The sequence below is a fragment of the Rhinopithecus bieti genome, unplaced genomic scaffold (assembly GCF_001698545.2).
Source record: "Rhinopithecus bieti isolate Rb0 unplaced genomic scaffold, ASM169854v2 scaffold_6789, whole genome shotgun sequence".
NCBI classification, from domain to species: domain Eukaryota; kingdom Metazoa; phylum Chordata; class Mammalia; order Primates; family Cercopithecidae; genus Rhinopithecus; species Rhinopithecus bieti.
In genome coordinates, this window is record NW_016805235.1 from 378,759 (window position 1) to 397,885 (window position 19,127).

A 19,127-nucleotide genomic window follows, 5' to 3' on the forward strand; every position below is an offset into this window, starting at 1 on the left:
GGGTTTACGCCATTCTCCTGCCTCAGCCTCCCGAGTAGCTGGGACTACAGGCGCCCGCCTCGTCGCCCGGCTAGTTTTTTTTTTTTGTATTTTTAAGTAGAGACAGGGTTTCACCGTATTAGCCAGGATGGTCTCGATCTCCTGACCTCGTGATCCGCCCATCTCGGCCTCCCAAAGTGCTGGGATTACAGGCTTGAGCCACCGCGCCCGGCCGATGTGGTTACTTTAAAGGAAGACAAAGCAGACTTCAAGAAAAACACTATTACAAATAAAGAGGGACATTTCATAATAATGAAAGGATCAATTCATTAAGAAGACATTATGCATCTTAATGTATATGAATATAATAACAGAGCTTTACAACACAAAGTGCATAAATTGACAGAAATAAGAAAAGAAATAAATCACCACTGACAATCTTAACATCCTCTCTCAGTGACTGATAGCACAAGTCAACAAAAAAGTAATGAAATATATTTGATCCAAATGACCATCAACCAACTGGACCCATAAGGCATTTATGGAATACTATTTTCAACAACTGCAGAGCTCACATTCCTTTCAATGGCATGTGAAATGTTCACCAAGATAGGCCATGTGCTGGGCCATAAAACAAACCTGAACAAATATCAAAAGACTGAAATCACACAGAACATATTCTCTGATCAGATATTAAATTATAAATCAGCATCTACAAATATCTACTAAAAATTCCCAAATATGTGGAAGTTAAACATACTTCTAAATTACCTACGGGTCAAAGGAGAAATGATGAAGAAAATTACAAAATATTTTACATTAATGGTAAAAAAAAAAATCAAAATCTGTAGAATGTTGCTAAAGCAGTGCTTAAAGAGAAAATTATAAGTTTAAGTGGTTCTATTAAAAGGAAGGAATAAAATTGTTGATCTAGGCTTTGTTCTTAGAAAGCTAGAAGAAGAAGCTTAAACCCAAAGCAAGCTGAAGGAAGAAAATCATAAAAGTGGACACCAACTATAAGCAAAGTGAAAAAGCAGAAAAATATCAACAGTCAAAATGTGGTCATTTGAAAGGTTAATAAAATTGGTAAGCCCTGGCAATACTGACTTTTTTAAACAGAGAAAACACAAAGTATCAGCATAATGAATGAAAGAAAGGTCCATACTACAGATGCTGCTGGCATTAAAAGGACATAAGGAACTTTGTACCAATATGTCTGACAACTTAGATGAAATGGACAATTTATTTGAAATACACAAGTTACCAAAACAGGCACAGAAGAAACAGACAAATGGAACAGTCCTATGTTCAGTAAATAAATGGAATTCCAAAGGACACCTTAGACCTAGATGGCTTCATCAACAAATTCTATTAAAAATGTAAGGAAGAAACAACACCAATCCTACACAAACTTTTTCTGAAAACAGGAGATAAAGAAAACCTCCATACTCATTTTATGAGGTCAGCATAACCCTGCACCACACCTGACAAATACCTTACAAGAGAATTACAGAGCAATATCCCTCATCAATATAGATGCGAAAATACTAGCAAAGCAAAGCCAGTAATATGTAAAAAGGATAAGACATCATGATCTCAAATTAGATTCAGCCCATGAATACAAGGTTGGTTTAACATTGAAAAAAATCAATCAGTATAATTCAAAACATTAACAGAACAAAGAAAAAAATATGATCATGTCAATGAATGCAAAAAAAATACTTGACAAAATTCTACACCCATTATTGAAAAAACTCTCAGTAAACTAGGAACAGAAAGGAACATTTTCACTTTGTTAAAGGGCAGCTATGAAAAACCTACAGCTAGCATCATCTTTGAATGATGAAACATTAAGCCCTTTTCCTGTAAGATCAAGAATGAGGCAATAATGTCCATTTCCACCACATCTATTAATAAAACTGTGCAATGAGGCAAGAAATAGAAAATAAAAGCCATAGGGATTTCTGTGAAACTGTCATTATTCACAGATTAAATGATTATGTACATAAAAACTCCATGGAATCTAGCAAAAAACACTCTAAGACTAATGAGTGAATTTAGAAGAGTCACAGTATACAAGGTCAATTTAAAAAGGAACTGTATTTCTATATACCAGTAACAAATAGTTGGAAAATAAATTTTCAATAGTATCAAACAATCAAATATCTAGGAATATGTCCAACGAAAGATGGCAGCACCTACATATTAAATAGAACAGGGATTCTGAGTGGGGCGTGAAAGAGAAACCTGTACTATTCTTTTGGTCTGTTCTTTTTAAATCTACAATCATTATAAAATAAAGTATTTTAAGGAAGACTTTTGGGGTAGAAAACGGGAAATTTTAAATTCAAAATGGATTAAATATTTAAATGTTAGACCTAATACCATAAAACCCTAGAAGAAAACCTAGGCAATACCATTCAGGACATAGGCATGGGCAAGGACTTCATGACTAAAACATGAAAAGCAATGGCAACAAAAGCCAAAATAGACAAATAGGATCTAATTACACTAAAGAGCTTCTGCACAGCAAAAGAAACTACCATCAGAGTGAACAAGCAACCTACAGAATGGGAGAAAACTTTTGAAATCTACCCATCTGACAAAGGGCTAATATCCAGAAACTACAAAGAACTCAATCCAATTTATAAGAAAAAAACAACCCCATCAAAAAGTGGGCAAAGGATATGAACAGACACTTTTCAAAAGAAGACATCTAAGCAGCCAATAGACACATGAAAAAATGCTCATCATCACTGGTCATTAGAGAAATGATGCAAATCAAAAACACAAAGAGATACCACCTCACACCAGTTAGAATGGCAATCATTAAGAAGTCAGGAAACAACAGATGCTAGAGAGGATGTGGAGAAACAGGAACACTTTTACACTGTTGGTGGGAGTGTAAATTAGTTCAACCATTGTGGAAGACTGTGATGATTCCCCAAGGATCTAGAACTAAAATTACCATTTGACCCAGCCATCCCATTACCAGGTATACACCCAAAGGATTATAAATCATGTTGCTATAAAGACACATGCACACATATGTTTACTGTGGCACTATTCACAATAGCAAAGACTTGGAATCAACCCAAATGTCCATCAATGATAGACTTGATTGAAAATGTGGCACATATACACCATGGAACACTATGCAGCCATAAAAAAGGATGAGCTCATGTCCTTTGCAGGGACACGGATGAAGCTGGAAACGATCATTCTCAGCAAACTATCACAAGGACAGAAAACCAAACACTGCATGTTCTCACTCACAGGTGGAAACTGAACAATGAGATCACTTGGACACAGGGTGAGAAACATTGCACACCGGAGGGTGGGGGTCTGGGGAAGGGATAGCATTAGGAGAAATACCTAATGTAAATGATGACTTGATGGGTGCAGCAAACCAACATGGCATATGTATACCTATGTATCAAACCTGCACTTGTGCACATGTACCCTAGAACTTAAAGTATAATTTTTTTAAAAAAGGGGAAATTTTAATATGAAGCTATAAGATATTATGATTTCATATTTTTAATGATTTTGTATTTTATTATATATCAGATGTTATTATGGAATTATTGCTAATGGAGTGTGATAATGGTATCAAGGAATGGAGTATATCCTTCTAACAAGCACCTGCCGAAGTACTTATGGGGGAAGTGTTATGATAGCTAGGAATTCAGTTTCAAATGATTCAGAAAAAATATATACACATATATTTTATACACAATACAAACATACACATTTATACATAGAAATAACACACACAGAGCAACAATGTGAGCAGGAGCAGGCATGACTTAAAGAAAATTTGGCAAAATGTTAAATTAACATCTGGTGAATCATAGGGGACCTGCCTTCATTGTATTAGTGTTTCAACTTGTGATGGTTTAAAATTTTTCAAAATAAAAAGTATTAAAAAATAGTTTACCTTATATTCCTTTAATAAAAAATTATCTCCTCAGAAATATGATGAAAGCTTATCCTAGCAGAAGTTTACCTTTTTTTCTTCTACAGAAAGTATACAACACTGGAATATTTCATTTCATATTGCAAAAATCCCTTTCCCCAAATTCTTTAGCCTAATATTTCAGCAACTGGATACATTAAAACGTTCACAGTGAACCATTTTTTAAATGAATGTCATGCTGAAGCCCAGAATTGAAGTCTAAATTGCTACTTGGAAAAATGACACATTCTAAGTAGGTCAGAAGAAGCTAATTCTTCTTCTTATTATTCCCTTTCCTTTCTAAAATGGAAACTATTCTTCCCTAAGCAATTCACTTACCTAATATATCCTGCCAGTATAAAAATGGAAAGAAAATTAATGCTATATAGTGAAGCAGAGAAAGAATCAAACAAACATAACCACAAAAAACACATTACTGGCCAGATGGCTTTACTGGCAAGTTCTTTAACACATTAAAATGTAGGGTAAGGGTCAAGATGACTGATTCCCAAATCTCACAAAGGTAGCAATAAAATAGAATATTACAAACTACTCTCATTTATAAACATAAGCTTCTAGCAAAAGCCTGGTACATAATAATCCATAAATAAATGAACCTATTCAACCAATACTTTCTGCTTTGTCCTAAGCATGAATGATTACAGATGCAAAATCAAAATAAAATGCTAGTGAATAGAGACTGCAAATAATTCATAGATAAGATTTTGTAAATATAAAGAATCTAAATATATAGTTAATGGAATTGGTCAGAGTTTAGCAGGGTTGCTGAAAACAAAATGAATACACTAAAACCTATTGCATTCTATATATCAACAATAAACAGAAAATGAAAATTTTAATAACATACCATTTATAATACCATCACAAATATGAAGTACTGGGAATAAATAACATAAGATAGGAAAGACCTTTATGAAGAAAATCATAAGGAATATATTAAAGGGGACCTAAATAAATAGAGAGAAGACTATAGATTCACTGCAATTACGATCAAAATCCCAACACAATTGCTTTTATGGAAATTGACAAGCTGATTCTAAATTCAGATGGCAGTGCCTAAGACCAAGAACACTGAAGACATAAGTGAAAAAGGAAAATAAGGTCTGGGGCCCTGCACTACCAGATGCCAATAGTTACCATAAAGGTATAATAATTAACTTAGTGGTACCAGAGACGAAGACATAGACAAATCACCTAAATCTCCTTAATATAAGGCAATAAACAAGTAAGAGAAGGGGATAATACAGAAATTTCATCTTTGTACAAAATATATACTTAAGAAAAGCCAAGAAAGTCAGTGAAAAAACCATTAGAACAGTAGGAGTGTACTCTCTTGGACCCTATAGGTCACCACAGGAAGGTACTTATTGCAACTTGAAGTCTCAGGAAAGATCTTCTAGAATAACTGAGAGCACAGTTGAAATAAGAATAATAAGTAACAGCCAGGTGTAGAGGAGGAGGATGAGTTTTCTAAGCAGAGGGAACAAGAACAAAAGCTCAGAGGTAAGAGACAATGTGACGCATCAGAAACTGCCGGTGATGCAAATAACTAGGGCATAGAATTCAAGATGCATCATCAACGACTAGTAGTAAATAAGAGCTAGTACCTAAGAGTCTTAGGGCCACGTTAAGGTGTTTAGGCTTTATCCTGAAGGCACTGGGGACAGGGAGGGTCTTGAAAATTTTTATTTTGTTTATATTTTTAATGGCCATTTATTGTATCACTTTCTCTTGGCAATATGAAATAATCCACAGAATTTTAAAGTGTATGGCTATAAAAGACTATTTGTTTCTTGGTACAGTAACCTTTGATATTGTCAATGAAAGAGAAGCATTTAACTTATTGAAAACTCTTTTGCTTGTTACTGTTCTAGGAGCTGGTTGGTGGGCACATAATCATGTTTGTTTTAGGAAAATAACTTTGTGGACCATATGAAGAGGCTGGAGGAGGAGAAATAATTCCAGCTGAACAGAGGAGAGCTAATGGGGTCTGGAAAATGCAATGGCAGTAAAATGCAGAGAATCCATTAATTTTATTCACTGTAATATACCATACTGTGTGGATGCAAGAGACCAGACAAGTTCCTACTCTCAAAGAGTTAATTTTTTAAATTATTTTTTAACTTTTATTTTAGTTTCAGGGTACATATGCAGGTTTGTTATAGATAAAATACGTGTCTTGGGGGTTTGTTGTACAGATTATTTTGTCACCCAGGTAATAAGTATGGTACCTGATAGGCAGATTTTTGATCCTCGCCCTCCTCTCTCCCATCCTCCACCCTCAAGTAGGCTCAGTGTCTATTGTTCCCTTCTTTGTGTCCATTTGTACTCAATGTTTAGCTCCTACTGATAAGTGAGAATATGCGGTGTTAGTTTTCTGTTCCCACATTAATTTGCTCCAGCGCCATCCATGTCCTCCAGCTCCATCCAATGTTGCTGCAAAGGGCACGATCTCTTTTTTTATGGCCGCAAAGTATTCCATGGTGTATATGTACCACGTTTTCTTTTATCCAGTCTACCACTGATGGGTATTTAGGTTGATTCTATGTCTTCGCTATTAATATTTTGAATAGTGCTGTGATAAGCCTATGTGTGCACGTATCTTTATGGTAGAACAATTTATTTTCCATTGGGTATATATGCAATAATGGGACTTGCTGGGTCAAATGGTAGCTCTGTTTTAAGTTCTTTGAGAAATCACCAAACTGCTTTCCACAGTAGCTGAACTAATTTACGCTGCCACCAACAGGGTACAAGATTCCCTTTTCTCTGCAACCTCACCAGCACGTTATTTTTTGAATAATATCCACTCAAAATTTATTAAATTTTTAAAAATAATAGCCATTCTAACTGGTATAAGATGGTATCTCATTGTGGTTTTGATTTACATTTTTCTAATGATTAGTGGCGTTCAGCCTTTTTTCAGATTATTTTGGTTGCATGTATGTCTTCTTTTGAAAAGTGTCTGTTCATGTACTTGGCCTACTTTTTAATGGGGTTGTTCATTTTTTGCTTGTTTCTTCTAGATTCTGGATATTAGAACTTTGTCATGTGCAGAGTTTGCAAATATTTTCTCTCATTCTGTTTACTCTGTTGATAGTTTATTTTGCTGTGTAAAAGCTCTTTAGTTTAATTAGGTCTCATTTGTCAATTTTTGTTTTTGTTGTAATAGCTTTTGTGTCTTCGTCATGAAATCTTTGCTGGGGCCTATGTCCAGAATGGTATTTCCTAGATTTTCTTCAACAGTTTTTATAGTTTTAGGTTTTATATTTAAGTCTTTAATCCATCTTTAGTTAATTTTTGTATATGGTGTAAGGAAGAAGCCTAGTTTCAATCTTGAAGAATTTTAAATGGGCAGGTGATATGATCAAATAAGTTCTTTAGAAAGGACATTTTTAAAATTTATATTTTATTTTCTGAGATGCGGTCTCACTCTGGAGTATAGAGGCATAATCATGGTTCACTGCAGCCTTGACCTCCTGCGCTCAAGGGATCCTCCCACCTTGCCTCTCATGTAGCTGGGACATCAGGTGTGCACCACCATGCCCAACTAAATTTTTTTTTTTTTTTTAAGATGGGAGTCTCGCACTGTTGCCCAGGCTGGAGTGCAATGGCATGATATTGGCTCACTGCAACCTCTGCTTCCCAGGTTCAAGCGATTCTTCTGCCTCAGCCTCCCGAATAGCTGGGATTACAGGTGCCCACCACCATGCCCAGGTAATTTTTTTGTGTTTTCAGTAGAGACAGGGTTTCACTATTTTGGCCAGCCTGGTCTTGAACTCCAGACCTCGTGATCTGCCCACCTCAGCCTTCCAAAGTGCTGGAATTACAGGCATCAACCACCGTGCCCAGCCTAATTTTTTAATTTTTAATTTTGCAGAGACAGGATCTCACTATGTTGCCCAGGCTGATCTCAAACTCTGGAGCTCAAGTGATTCTCCCACCTTGGCTTTCTAAAGTGCTGGGATTATAGGCCTGAGCCACTACACCTGGCCCTTAGAAAGAACATATTTTAAAACAATGTCAGGTAGAGGGAGGAGAAGAGAAATGGAGAAGGGAAGATGGAGTCAGGTAGGTGAGCTAAATTAAGCTGTGCTAGTGTTCCGGGTGGGAGGTGACGGTGTCCTGAACTGATGCAACACAATGTGAAAACACAGAAGCAGAAACTGAAGCATCTAACAGACCTTTCTGACTGACAGACATCAGGATAGAGAAGAGTTGCAGAAGCCCTAAAGACTTCTCCTGCACTGAGGCTGAGCCATTCTCTAAGACAAGCAGGTTTTGGGTGAGACCAATGATGACATCAGGCTTGGACTTGCTGAATGAGGCATACAGATGAAAATGTCCACTGCTTTTCTAATTAGGAAAGATTATTAGAAACTTACCTGTTTTTGTCAAATGATGTTCTAGCCAAACGAGACTGCAAAATAGCTGTTATCTATTAAAACAGAACCAGAAAAAAAGTATGAATATAAGTATTTATAAGTAAAATATCAATGCAAGCTAATTGGCAATCAAAGACACATATTGTTAGGAATACTTACCATGGCGGTTTGGTCACCCAACTTGTCAAGGCAGGATGCTCTGTGAAGCTACAGTATCATAAAGAAACATGAATTTATTTTTTCTCTCAGATGATATGAAGTATTTCTTTAGAAGCAATGAGAAACAGCAATCATTCTGTTAACAGTCAAGATTACTTCTGATATACCTATGGCTTCTTCCTAACATATAGTTTTTAAACTCAACATTTTAAGTCAATCTGCTACATATTTAGAAAACAGATGATGATTTGGGTAAGGTATATAAATACGAAATTTATAAAAACAGTTTCTGCCTCAGTTTGCTTTGAATTTTCTACCCAGCAAGTGCTTACCTGAAGCAACGTCTCCACAACATCTTCCACTTTCCCGGGAACATCCAATTCAAAAACATATTCCATTTTGCCCTAACGAAAAGGGGAAGATATCAAAATACAGGAAGAGAAGCAGTGTGTCAAACTATGCTACTTTAAGAACATGTATACAGAACCTGCTATAATAAAATCTGCATAGTGTAACCTCCCCGCTGGAATGAGAGTTCTAGGAGAGCAAGTCTACATAATTTGCTGCTATATTTATTATTTCCTTCCTTCTTCTAACTTTGGGTTTAGTTTGCTCTTCTTGTTCTACACCCTTAAAGTATAGAGTTAGGATTTGTTGTTGTTGTTGTTGTTGTTGAGACAGAGTCTTGTTCTGTCGCTGGAGTGAACAGGCTGGAGTGCAGTGACACGATCTCGGCTCACTGCAACCTCCATCTCCTGGGTTCAAGTGATTCTCCTGCCTCAGGCTCCTGAGTAGCTGGGGCTACAGGTGTGCACCACCACACCCGGCTAATTTTTGTATTTTTAGTAGAGATGGGGTTTCACCATGTTGGCCAGGCTGATCTCGAACTCCCGACCTCAGGTGATCCACCTGCCTCGGCCTCCCAAAGTGCTGGGATTACAGATGTGAGCCACCACGCCCCGCCTAGAGTTAGGATTATTATTTGAGATATTTCTTCTTTCTTAACATAGACATTTAATTATATAAACTTCCGTGTTTATGCTGCTTTTGCTGCATCACCTAAGTTTTGGTATATCGTGTTTTCATTTATCTCAAGATTTTTTAATTTCTCTTTCGTTTTTTTTTTTCTTTGACCCACTGGTTTTTTGAGAGAATGTTGTTTAATTTTCACGTATTTGTGAATTTCTCAGTTTTCCTTCTGCTGTTGATTTCTAGTTTCATTCCATTATGATTGGAAAAATATAAACACTATGATTTTAATCCTCTTAAATTTGTTAAGACTTGTTTTGTGACCTCACATGTGATCTGTCCTGGAGAATATTCCATGTGCTTAAGAGGAACGTGTATTCTGCTGCTGTTGGGTGGAAAGCTCTGCATGTCTGTTAGATCCATTGGTTCTACAGTGTTGTGCAAGTCCTCTGTTTTCTTACTGATGTTCTATCTGAATGTTCTACCCATTGTCGAAAGTGTGGTACTGAAATATCCTACCATTATTGTGTTGCTATGTATTTCTTCCTTCAGTTCTATCAATGTTCGCTTCATATATTTAGATGTTCTGAGGTTGGGTACATACACATGGTGATGATTAATTTTATATGTCAGTTTGACTGGGCATGGAATGACCAAATGTTTGATTAAACATTATTCCTGGGTATATCTGTGAGGATGTTTCTGGATGAGATTAGCATTTGAATTAGGAGACTGAGTAAAGCAGATTGCCCTCCCCAATGTGGGTGGGCCTCATCCAATTCACTGAGGGCCTAAATCGAATAAAAGGCAAAATGGGAAAAACACTCTTTCTTCCTGTCTTCAAGTTGGGATATTGGTTTTCTCCTGCCTTCAGACTTGGATTTAGACTCAGACTAAACCCTATACCATTGGCTCTCTCCTGGGTCTGGATTTCTTGGCCTCTATAATCACATGATTCAATACTTTATAATAAATCAATTTCTCTTTCTGTATATATGTATATGCATATGTATGTGTATATATATGTGTGTGTGTATGTATGTACACACACATCCTATTGGTTCTGTTTCTCTGGAGAACCCTGACTGATGCATGCACATTTGTAATTATTTATCTTTCTGATAAATTGACCCTTTTATCATTACATAATATCCTTCTTTGTCTCTTGTGAAAGTTTTTTATTCAAAGCCTATTTTGTCTGATATAAGTATGGCCAGTTCTGTTCTCTTTTGGTTACCAAGCATGGAATATTTTTTCCCATCCTTTCACTTTCAGCCTATGTGTCCTTAAACCAAAAATGAGTCTCTTGCAGATGGCGTATAGTTTTAGATTTTACTTGTTTTAATCCATTCAGGCACTCTACATTTTTTGATTGAGGAGTTTGATACACAGAGGGTAATTATTGATAGTGAAGGACTCACTATTGCCATTTTAACTGTTTTCTGTCTGTCTTGTAGCTCATTTGTCCTCTTTTGTCCTCTGTCTCCCTTTGTGTTGACATTTTATTCTGACATATTTTGATTCCTTTCTCATTTTCTTTTTTAAAATTTATTTTCATGGTTTTTGTGGTACAGGTGGTTTTGGTTACATAAATAAGTTCCTTGAGGTTTTGGTTTACCTGTCACTTAAGCAGTGTACACTGTACCCAGTATGTAGTTTTTTATTCCTCACCACCCCCTAATCCTTCCCCCTAAGCCCCAAAGTCCATTAGATAATTCCTTTATTTTTATTTTTATTTTTTTGAGATGGAGTCTCACTCTGTCACCTAGGCTGGATGAAGGGCAGTGGCACCATCTCGGTTCACTGCAAACTCTGCCTCCCGGGTTCACGCCGTTCTCCTGCCTCAGCCTCCCGAGTAGCTGGGACTACAGGCGCTTGCCACGCCCAGCTAATTTTTTTGTATTTTTAGTAGAGATGGGGTTTCACCGTGTTAACCAGGATGGTCTCGATCTCCTGACCTCGTGATCCACCCGCCTCAGCCTCCCAAATTGCTGGGATTACAGGCGTGAGCCACCGCACCCGGGCCCATTATATAATTCTTATGTCTTTGCATCCTTATATCTTAGCTCCCACTTATAAGTGAGAACATACAATATCTGGTTTTCCATTCCTGAGTTATTTAACTTAGAATAATGGCTTTTAGCTCCATCCAAGTTGCTCAAAGGCCATTATTTCATTTTGTTTTATGGCTGAGTCGTATTCCATGGTGTATATATAGGACATTTTCTTTATCCACTTGTTGGTTGATGGGCATTTATGTTGGTTTCATATTTTTGCAATTGCAAATTGTGCTACTATAACTATGTGTGTGCATGTGTCTTGTTCACATAATGGCTTTTCTTTGGGTAAATACCTGAAAGTGGGATTGCTGGATTGAAAGGTAGTTTTACTTTTAATTCTTTAAGGAATCTCTATACTGTTTCTCTAGTGGTTTTATTATTTTACATTCCTACCAGCAGTGTAAAAGTGTTCCCTTTTCACCAAACCCATGCCAACGTATATTATTTTTTGACTTTTTAATTGTGGCCATTCTCACTAAGTAAGGTGGTATCTCATTGTGGTTTTAATTTGCATGACCTTGATAACCAGTAATGGTGAGCATTTTTTTGTATGTTTGCTAGTTGTTTGTATATCTTCTTTTGAGAATTGTCTGTTCATGTTCTTTGCCTACTTTGACAGGATTATTTGTTTTTTGCTTGCTGATTTGTTTGAGGTTCCTCGTAGATTCTGAGTATTAGTCCTTTGCCGGATGTGTGGTTTGTGAAAATTTTCTCCCACTCTGTGGGTTGTTTGTTTACTCTGCTGGTTATTTCTTTTGCTGTGCAGAAGCTTTTTAGTTTAATTAGGTCCTGTTTATTTATTTTTGTTTTTGTTGCATTTGCTTTTGGGTTCCTGGTCATGAATTCTTTGCCTATGCCCAAGAACTGGGGCAAGACAAGGTTACCCACTTTCACCACTTCTATTCAATGTAGTACTGGAAGTCCTAGCCAGAGCAACCAGACAAAAAACAGAAAGGGCATCCAAATTGGAAAAAAGGAGGTCAAACTGTCGCTGTCCACCGATGATATGACCATTTACCTAGAAAACCCTAAAGACTCATCCAAAAAGCTCGTAGATCTAATAAATGAATTCAGTAAATTCTCAGGATAGAAAATCAATGTACACAAATCAGTAGCACTGCTATACACCAACAATGGCAAAGCTGAGAATCAAATCAAGAATCCCCTTCCTTTCACAACAGCTGCAAAATAAAATAAAATAAAATAAAATACTTAGGGTTATACTTAACCAAGGAGATAAAATAGCTCTACAAGAAAAACTATAAAGCACTATTGAAATAAATCATAGATGACACAAACAAATGGAAACATATCCCATGTTCATGGATGGGTAGAATCAATGTTGTGAAAATGACCATATTGCCTAAAGCAAGCTACAGATTCAATGCAATTCTTATCAAGATATCACCATCACTCTTCACAGAACTCTTATCAAAAAACCTTTGTCTATCCTAAACAATCCTAAAATCCATATGGCACCAAAAAAGAGCCCAAATAGCCAAAGCAGTGCTAAGCAAAAAGAACAAATCTGGAGGCATCACATTATTCAACTTGAAAATATACTACAAAGCTATAGTTACTAAAATAGCATGGGACTAGTATAAAAATAGGCACATAGACCAATGGAACAGAATAGAAAACCCAAAAATAAAGCCAAATACTTATAGCCAACTGATCTTTGACAAATCGTACAAAAACATAAAGTGGGGAAAGGATACCCTATTCAATAAATGGTGCTGGGAAAACTGGCAAGCCACATGTAGAAGAATGAAACTGGATCCTTATCTCTTAGCTTATACAAAAATCAACACAAGCTGGATCAAAGACTTAAACCTAAAAGTTGAAACCATAAAAATTCTAGATGATAATACTGGAAAAACTCTTCTTTTATATATCTTCTATAGGTATTTTCTCTGTGATTACCATGGGTCTTATATAAAACATCTTAGAGTTACAATAATCTCTCTTAATCTGTTAACAGCTTCAGTCACATACAAAAACTATTCCTTCAAATACCTGTCTCCCTTTATGTTAATGATATCTCAAATTACATTCATTTATATTGTGTATTCATTTACACAGATTTCTAGTTATGGGGTTTTTATACTTTTGTCTTTCAATTTGTATACCAGAATTAAAACTGATTTACACACCACCACTACAGCCCTACAGTATTCTGTATTTGCCTTTATCAGCAAGATTTATAATTCCTACATTTTCATACTGGTGTTTAGTATCTTTTTGTTTCAAATTGAAGGACTCACTTTAGCATCTCCTATAAAGCAGATCTAATGGTGGTAAACGCTGAGCTTTTGTTTATCTGGGAAAGTCCTTATCTCTCCATTTTTTTCAAGGATAATTTTGCCAGATACAGTGTTCTTTGTTGGCAGGCGTTTTTGTTTGTTTGTTTTATTTTGCTTTGTCTTGTTTTTACCATTCTGAATTTATCATCCAATTTTCTGACCTGCAAGCTTTCTGGTGAAAAATCTGATCATTTTATGCAGGCTCTCTTCTGTGACCAGTCACTTTTCTCTCGCTGCTTTCAAAATTAACTCTTACTTCTGATAATATGATTATCATGTGTCTTGGTAAGGACATCTTTGAAGTCCTCCTATGTGGAAGACTTCTTAGATCTGGATGTCCATCTCCTTCCCCAGTTTTGGCAAATTTGGGACCATTATCTCTTTAAATACACTTTCTGTTTCTTTCTCTCTTCTCTTTCTTGAACTCGCATATTATGTATTTGGTCCACTTGATGGTGTGTCATTAGTACTTTAGGCTTTCTTAACTCTTTTTCATTCTTTTTTCTCTTAGCTCCCCTGACTGGATAATTTCAAAAGACCTGTGCTCCAGTTTGCTGATTTTTTTCTTCTGCTTTACAGTCTGTGCTGAACTTCTCTAGTGAACTTTTTAGTTAAGTTACTGCATTCTTCTCCAAAATTTCTGTTCAGTTCTTCTTTATATTTTCTTTGTTAATATTCTCTTTGTTAAAATTCTCATTTTCTTCAAGCATAATTTTCCTAAACTCATTAAGTATCTTTATGACAATAGTTTTGAATTCCTTGTCAGGTAATTAATTTAGCTCCTTTTCTTTAGGGTTGGTTTCTGAAAATTTATTTTGTACCTTTGATTGAACTATTTTTCTCTGATTCTTTGTGCTCCCTCTAACTCTGTGCTAATATCCACACATTAAAAACAACAACAACAACAAAAAACAGTTACCTCTCCAGTCTCTAAGGACTGGCTTCATACAGGGAAAGAGACCTTCATTAATCAGCCTGGCTAGAGATGCTGGAGGCCTCTCAAACCTTTTCTATGGAAGTGTCTACTCTGGACTTATGCATGTAGATTCCTAATTAGGGAAATTTATTGGTTTCATTTTTTTTCAGAAGCTTGGAATCCTTTGCTGTCTCTGGTGTCTAGATGTCTGCTGTACACAAGTCCTTTGAAGTAGTAGCATGCTACCCAGCTCTCTTTTGCTATCAGTGGCTCCAGACATCTAGAGTATGCAGGATTCCATCTGTACTCTGAGGCAGAAGAGACAGAAGCCAATCCCTTGTGCAGCTCCCCTGAAAAGTCAGAACTCTGGATGTATAGTCCAATTTTCTCTTTCCTTCTCTAGGGAGAAGCTAGAAGCTGGGAAATGTCTTCCCAGTCATGTGGTGCTGTGTGGAACAGATGATGACCAGATAGTGACACAAATTTTTATACCGGCTTTGATGTGGTTAGTTTCATGCTCACCGGAGGTGCAGGATCCTCTTAACTGGTTTCTAGATTTCTCATAAAGGGAATTTGTCCATGTGTTGTTGAATCAGTGTCTTCACAAGAGGAAGGAGGGGCTAGAACTTCCTATTCTGCCATCTTGCTGCTGTCATTCCACCTCACCCTTTTTTTTTTCATCTGAGAATGCTTTGGTATTTTAATTCACATTGGAACAAAAGAGCTTTTCTTTACTCAGACAACCTCACTTTTATTTCCTTTCACATAATTTTTCAATGAACCATGTGCAGGTACACAATTCAGCTGGCTCTCACGAGAGCCTTTAGAGGGACAGCACCCCAGGTGAGTGGTTCTCAACTTGGGGGTAGAGTTTCCTACTGCTCCAGAGGCTTTTGTCAATGTGTGGAGGTGCTGTAACAACAACAAGGGGAGCAGTGTACGAGAGGCATTTGTTAGGGGAAAGAGCTGCAATATAAGCGACAGCCCCACACAATAAAGAACCATCCTGCCCAAAATGCCAAGAGCACCACTTGAAAATAATTAAACCTCAGTATTTATAATTTCTGACTAATCAGTGCAGGCAAGTATTTCTTGTCCGTAAAACCCGGAGGCCACTGAGTATACAATTTGTGCCACCTAAGAGATTGCAGACTGGCCTGCAACTGAAATTCAGATTCAGCCTGCGGGACTATGTTTGCCCACAAAGGATGGCTTTTCCTAACTCACACAGATCTCATTATAAGGAGCACTAGCCCCATCCTTAGGTCCTGTAAAAACTCTCTCTTAGTAGGGGTTATCCCTCTAATATATATTAAGCTAAAGCATAAAGAATTGAAGTACAGAATAGTTAAATGAAATGTCTATGCTTACTTGAAAAGTCCCAGGGAACTAGACATTGTATCCAAGTCTACTCATAGTTTCTACCTAATTAAGAGTACTTACAAATTATTATTGAGTTCTCAAATAAGAGTATATTATAACCAGTAAATATTTCCAGAATATTTTTAAAACTAAATTTTTTGGTAATGCACTGGTAAATTCTCAGTAACACCCAGTAAACAATCTTATAAATAATGCATATTCTGATTTTAATTTCCAATCAAATCATTTGAGTGGTTTTTCTTGATTTAGGCACTTTTTTTAATTCAAAAAGTTAATTGAATTGTCTTGAACTAAAACCTGTGGTTCCCTTGGGTAATTCTGTTATAACTTCCAGGCTTTTAAATGCTCATTATTATTATATTTGATTAAAGATGTTAACAGAGTCACAAAATTTTACTGCTCAAAATGACTATATAAATTGCTGGAAATACATGAAAAGCTTTACTTACCCTTTCTATTTTATATGGTGCAACAACATTATGTTCTTTAATGAAATATACCTGAGGAAGAAAAATCAATACTTGTAAAATAATAACCAAAATGTTTCATTGTAAAGAGTAACTACAAATTAGGACACTATAAATCAAATGTTTTAAATCATTGTTATATAATCTGTATTTCCAAAATATTTGCTTTAGTATTAGTATTAGTATGGCTTTAAAGTACTGGTGTTAAAATAACAAATATCAAATTAAAAAGAGAATCATCCAGGCAATAAGAGAGCAACAATTACAAGATAAATAAATACAGAAGATGTTTTATGAATGCCATCACTTGCACCAAGTAACCAAGTAGACAGGGAAGGAAGCTAATCCAAGTGCTGATTTTTTAAGAAACGGGTAAAACAAAGTTACTGTGGTATGAAATATGTTCACTAACATAAAGAAACCTTAGAGGTAATCTGGGCACATGGTGTTTTCACATGCACTGGGCTACTAGTCCTCACATAGTATATTAATGACTATGTGGAATACGTGACACCATCTACCAGAGCCATCAATCTCCTTGTACCTATACCTTCATCACTGCTTTTCCCTCTGCAACAATGGAAGCTGCCTGAGCTCTCAAAGTCCAGCCTCTCTACTAGGGCACAGAATATGAACACCTCCCCAAACCTGTCAGACATTCAAAAACTTTGCTCCTAGGATTATATACGGCACTCTCCCTTTTACACACCGCCACCCCCCCACCCACATACACACACATACTTCCGCTTAATCTCACATCCTCCTTTTGCCATTTCTGTTCCTTTTTGTGGCAAAATTCGTCGCAAGAGCTGTCTATACCTCCCCTTTGGGCCCATGACAGGTTTTCATCCCTACCATACTACTGAAACCACTTTTAGATGGTCACACGAAGGGCACAAGATCTCCACGTCACTATATAGTCAATTCTCAAGTCTTCCTTGACTCTCCTTCTCAGAGCATGTGACAGAGCTGATGGCTCTTCCTGAAGCAGTTTTCCACATGGCTTCCTGGACACCTGCTCCTGCTTCTCTCCAACCTCACTGGCTACTCCTTCTGTCTACTTTTGGACCCTGCTTTCTTCCCTACGTCTTTAAGTTAGAGAGCTGCAGAGCCTGAGTTCTCACACCTCTCTGTCCACTCTCAGTCCCCAGGAAATCTTATCCAGCCACAGGGCTTTAAAAAGTCTCTAGAAACTTCCAGCTCCCCAGTATGTCTTGCTAGCCTCTGCCTCCTCTCTGAAACCCAGATGGATACATCCAAATGCCTGCTGGACGTCTCCCCTTAGAGTTCTCGTGGCCATCTCAAATCTCATATTCTACCTGAAGCCTGCTCCTTCCCAACTCTCTTTATCGCTATAAAGGGCACTACTGGCCATCTCATTGGAGTCAGTCTTGACTGTTCCCTTTTATACCCTGTGACTAATCCGTCAGCACATCTGTTAGGTTTTCTTCAGAATGTATCTAGACAATGACCACCTCTCACCATCCTGGTCCAATACACGCGGATCCCTGGAACACTCCAATAGGTCTCCTTGCTTCCACTCTTGTCCTGGTTTGTACAGCATGTTCTCTACCCAGCCCCCAGAGAGATTTACATACAAACCAGACATGCCCCTTCTCTTCCAGCTCTCCAGTGGTGTTTGTCTCTGTGCTTTATTCAAAGTCCCTTCCTTGGCCTGCAAGGCCCTGCATGACATGGTCCCTGCCCCTATTCCAGCCCCCCTTTAGTGTTCTCCTCGACTCGCGCAGCCCAGGAACACTCACACTCCTACGCCTCCCACCTGTTAAGGACGTGCCCACCTTCAGGCTTCTCCCCCGCCACTCTCTGTACCTGGAATGCCAGTGCTTGTGACAATTGCACGGCTCAATGCCTTAAGCCTTCTGAGTCTCTTGGTAAGTGGCCTCTTCTCAGTGAGGCATCCCTGACCACTCTTTCTAAAGCAGCACAAGAACATTCCTTATCATTTTCTATCCTTTTGTCTTACTTTCATTTTCTTCATAGCATTTGTCAATACCTGACATTAGAGGAGACGTTTATTGCCTGTCTTCCCCATTGAAAAGTAAACTCCATGGGGCAAGAGGTTTCAGATAACTTGTTCTTCCCTAGATCTCCAGAGCCTTGAATATAATACTTATTGAATCCATGAGTTGAATCTGGTATTCATATAGACATGCACACACCCTTCTTTAGCAGCAACAAAAACATTGGAAGCAAAACTCTCTAAATATAAAGCACCACACCATATTTCTGAGATCTTGTGGCCTAGTATATAAGCAAAAAACCCAAAAGTTGCCTGATTGTAACTTGACACAGGAAGCTTTAAATAATACTTGGAAGAGTAGCTTGTGTCAGGCTGATTTTGAGTTGGCTTCATACAAGACCTCTTCCATAAACTATTAAAAGTAGGTGGAGGAATTTGGGGGCTTTATTCCTAAGCCCAAAGTTATTAAATTTTTACTAAAATAACTAAAATGTATAGTTTTATAATGAAAACCCTATCTCCAAGTGAAAAAGTACCTCTTCCTTT

At 37.2% G+C, this 19,127-nt stretch overlaps 1 protein-coding gene across 1 annotated transcript in view; it reads right to left on the bottom strand.

The window, feature by feature from the left end:
* NSMAF (neutral sphingomyelinase activation associated factor) overlaps window positions 1-19,127 on the bottom strand; it is an 86,237-nt gene that overhangs the window by 39,331 nt on the left and 27,779 nt on the right. The window contains 4 exon segments of the mRNA XM_017871746.1: window positions 8,344-8,396; window positions 8,503-8,550; window positions 8,835-8,906; window positions 16,583-16,633. Of these exon segments, the coding sequence (XP_017727235.1) occupies window positions 8,344-8,396; window positions 8,503-8,550; window positions 8,835-8,906; window positions 16,583-16,633 (224 nt within the window).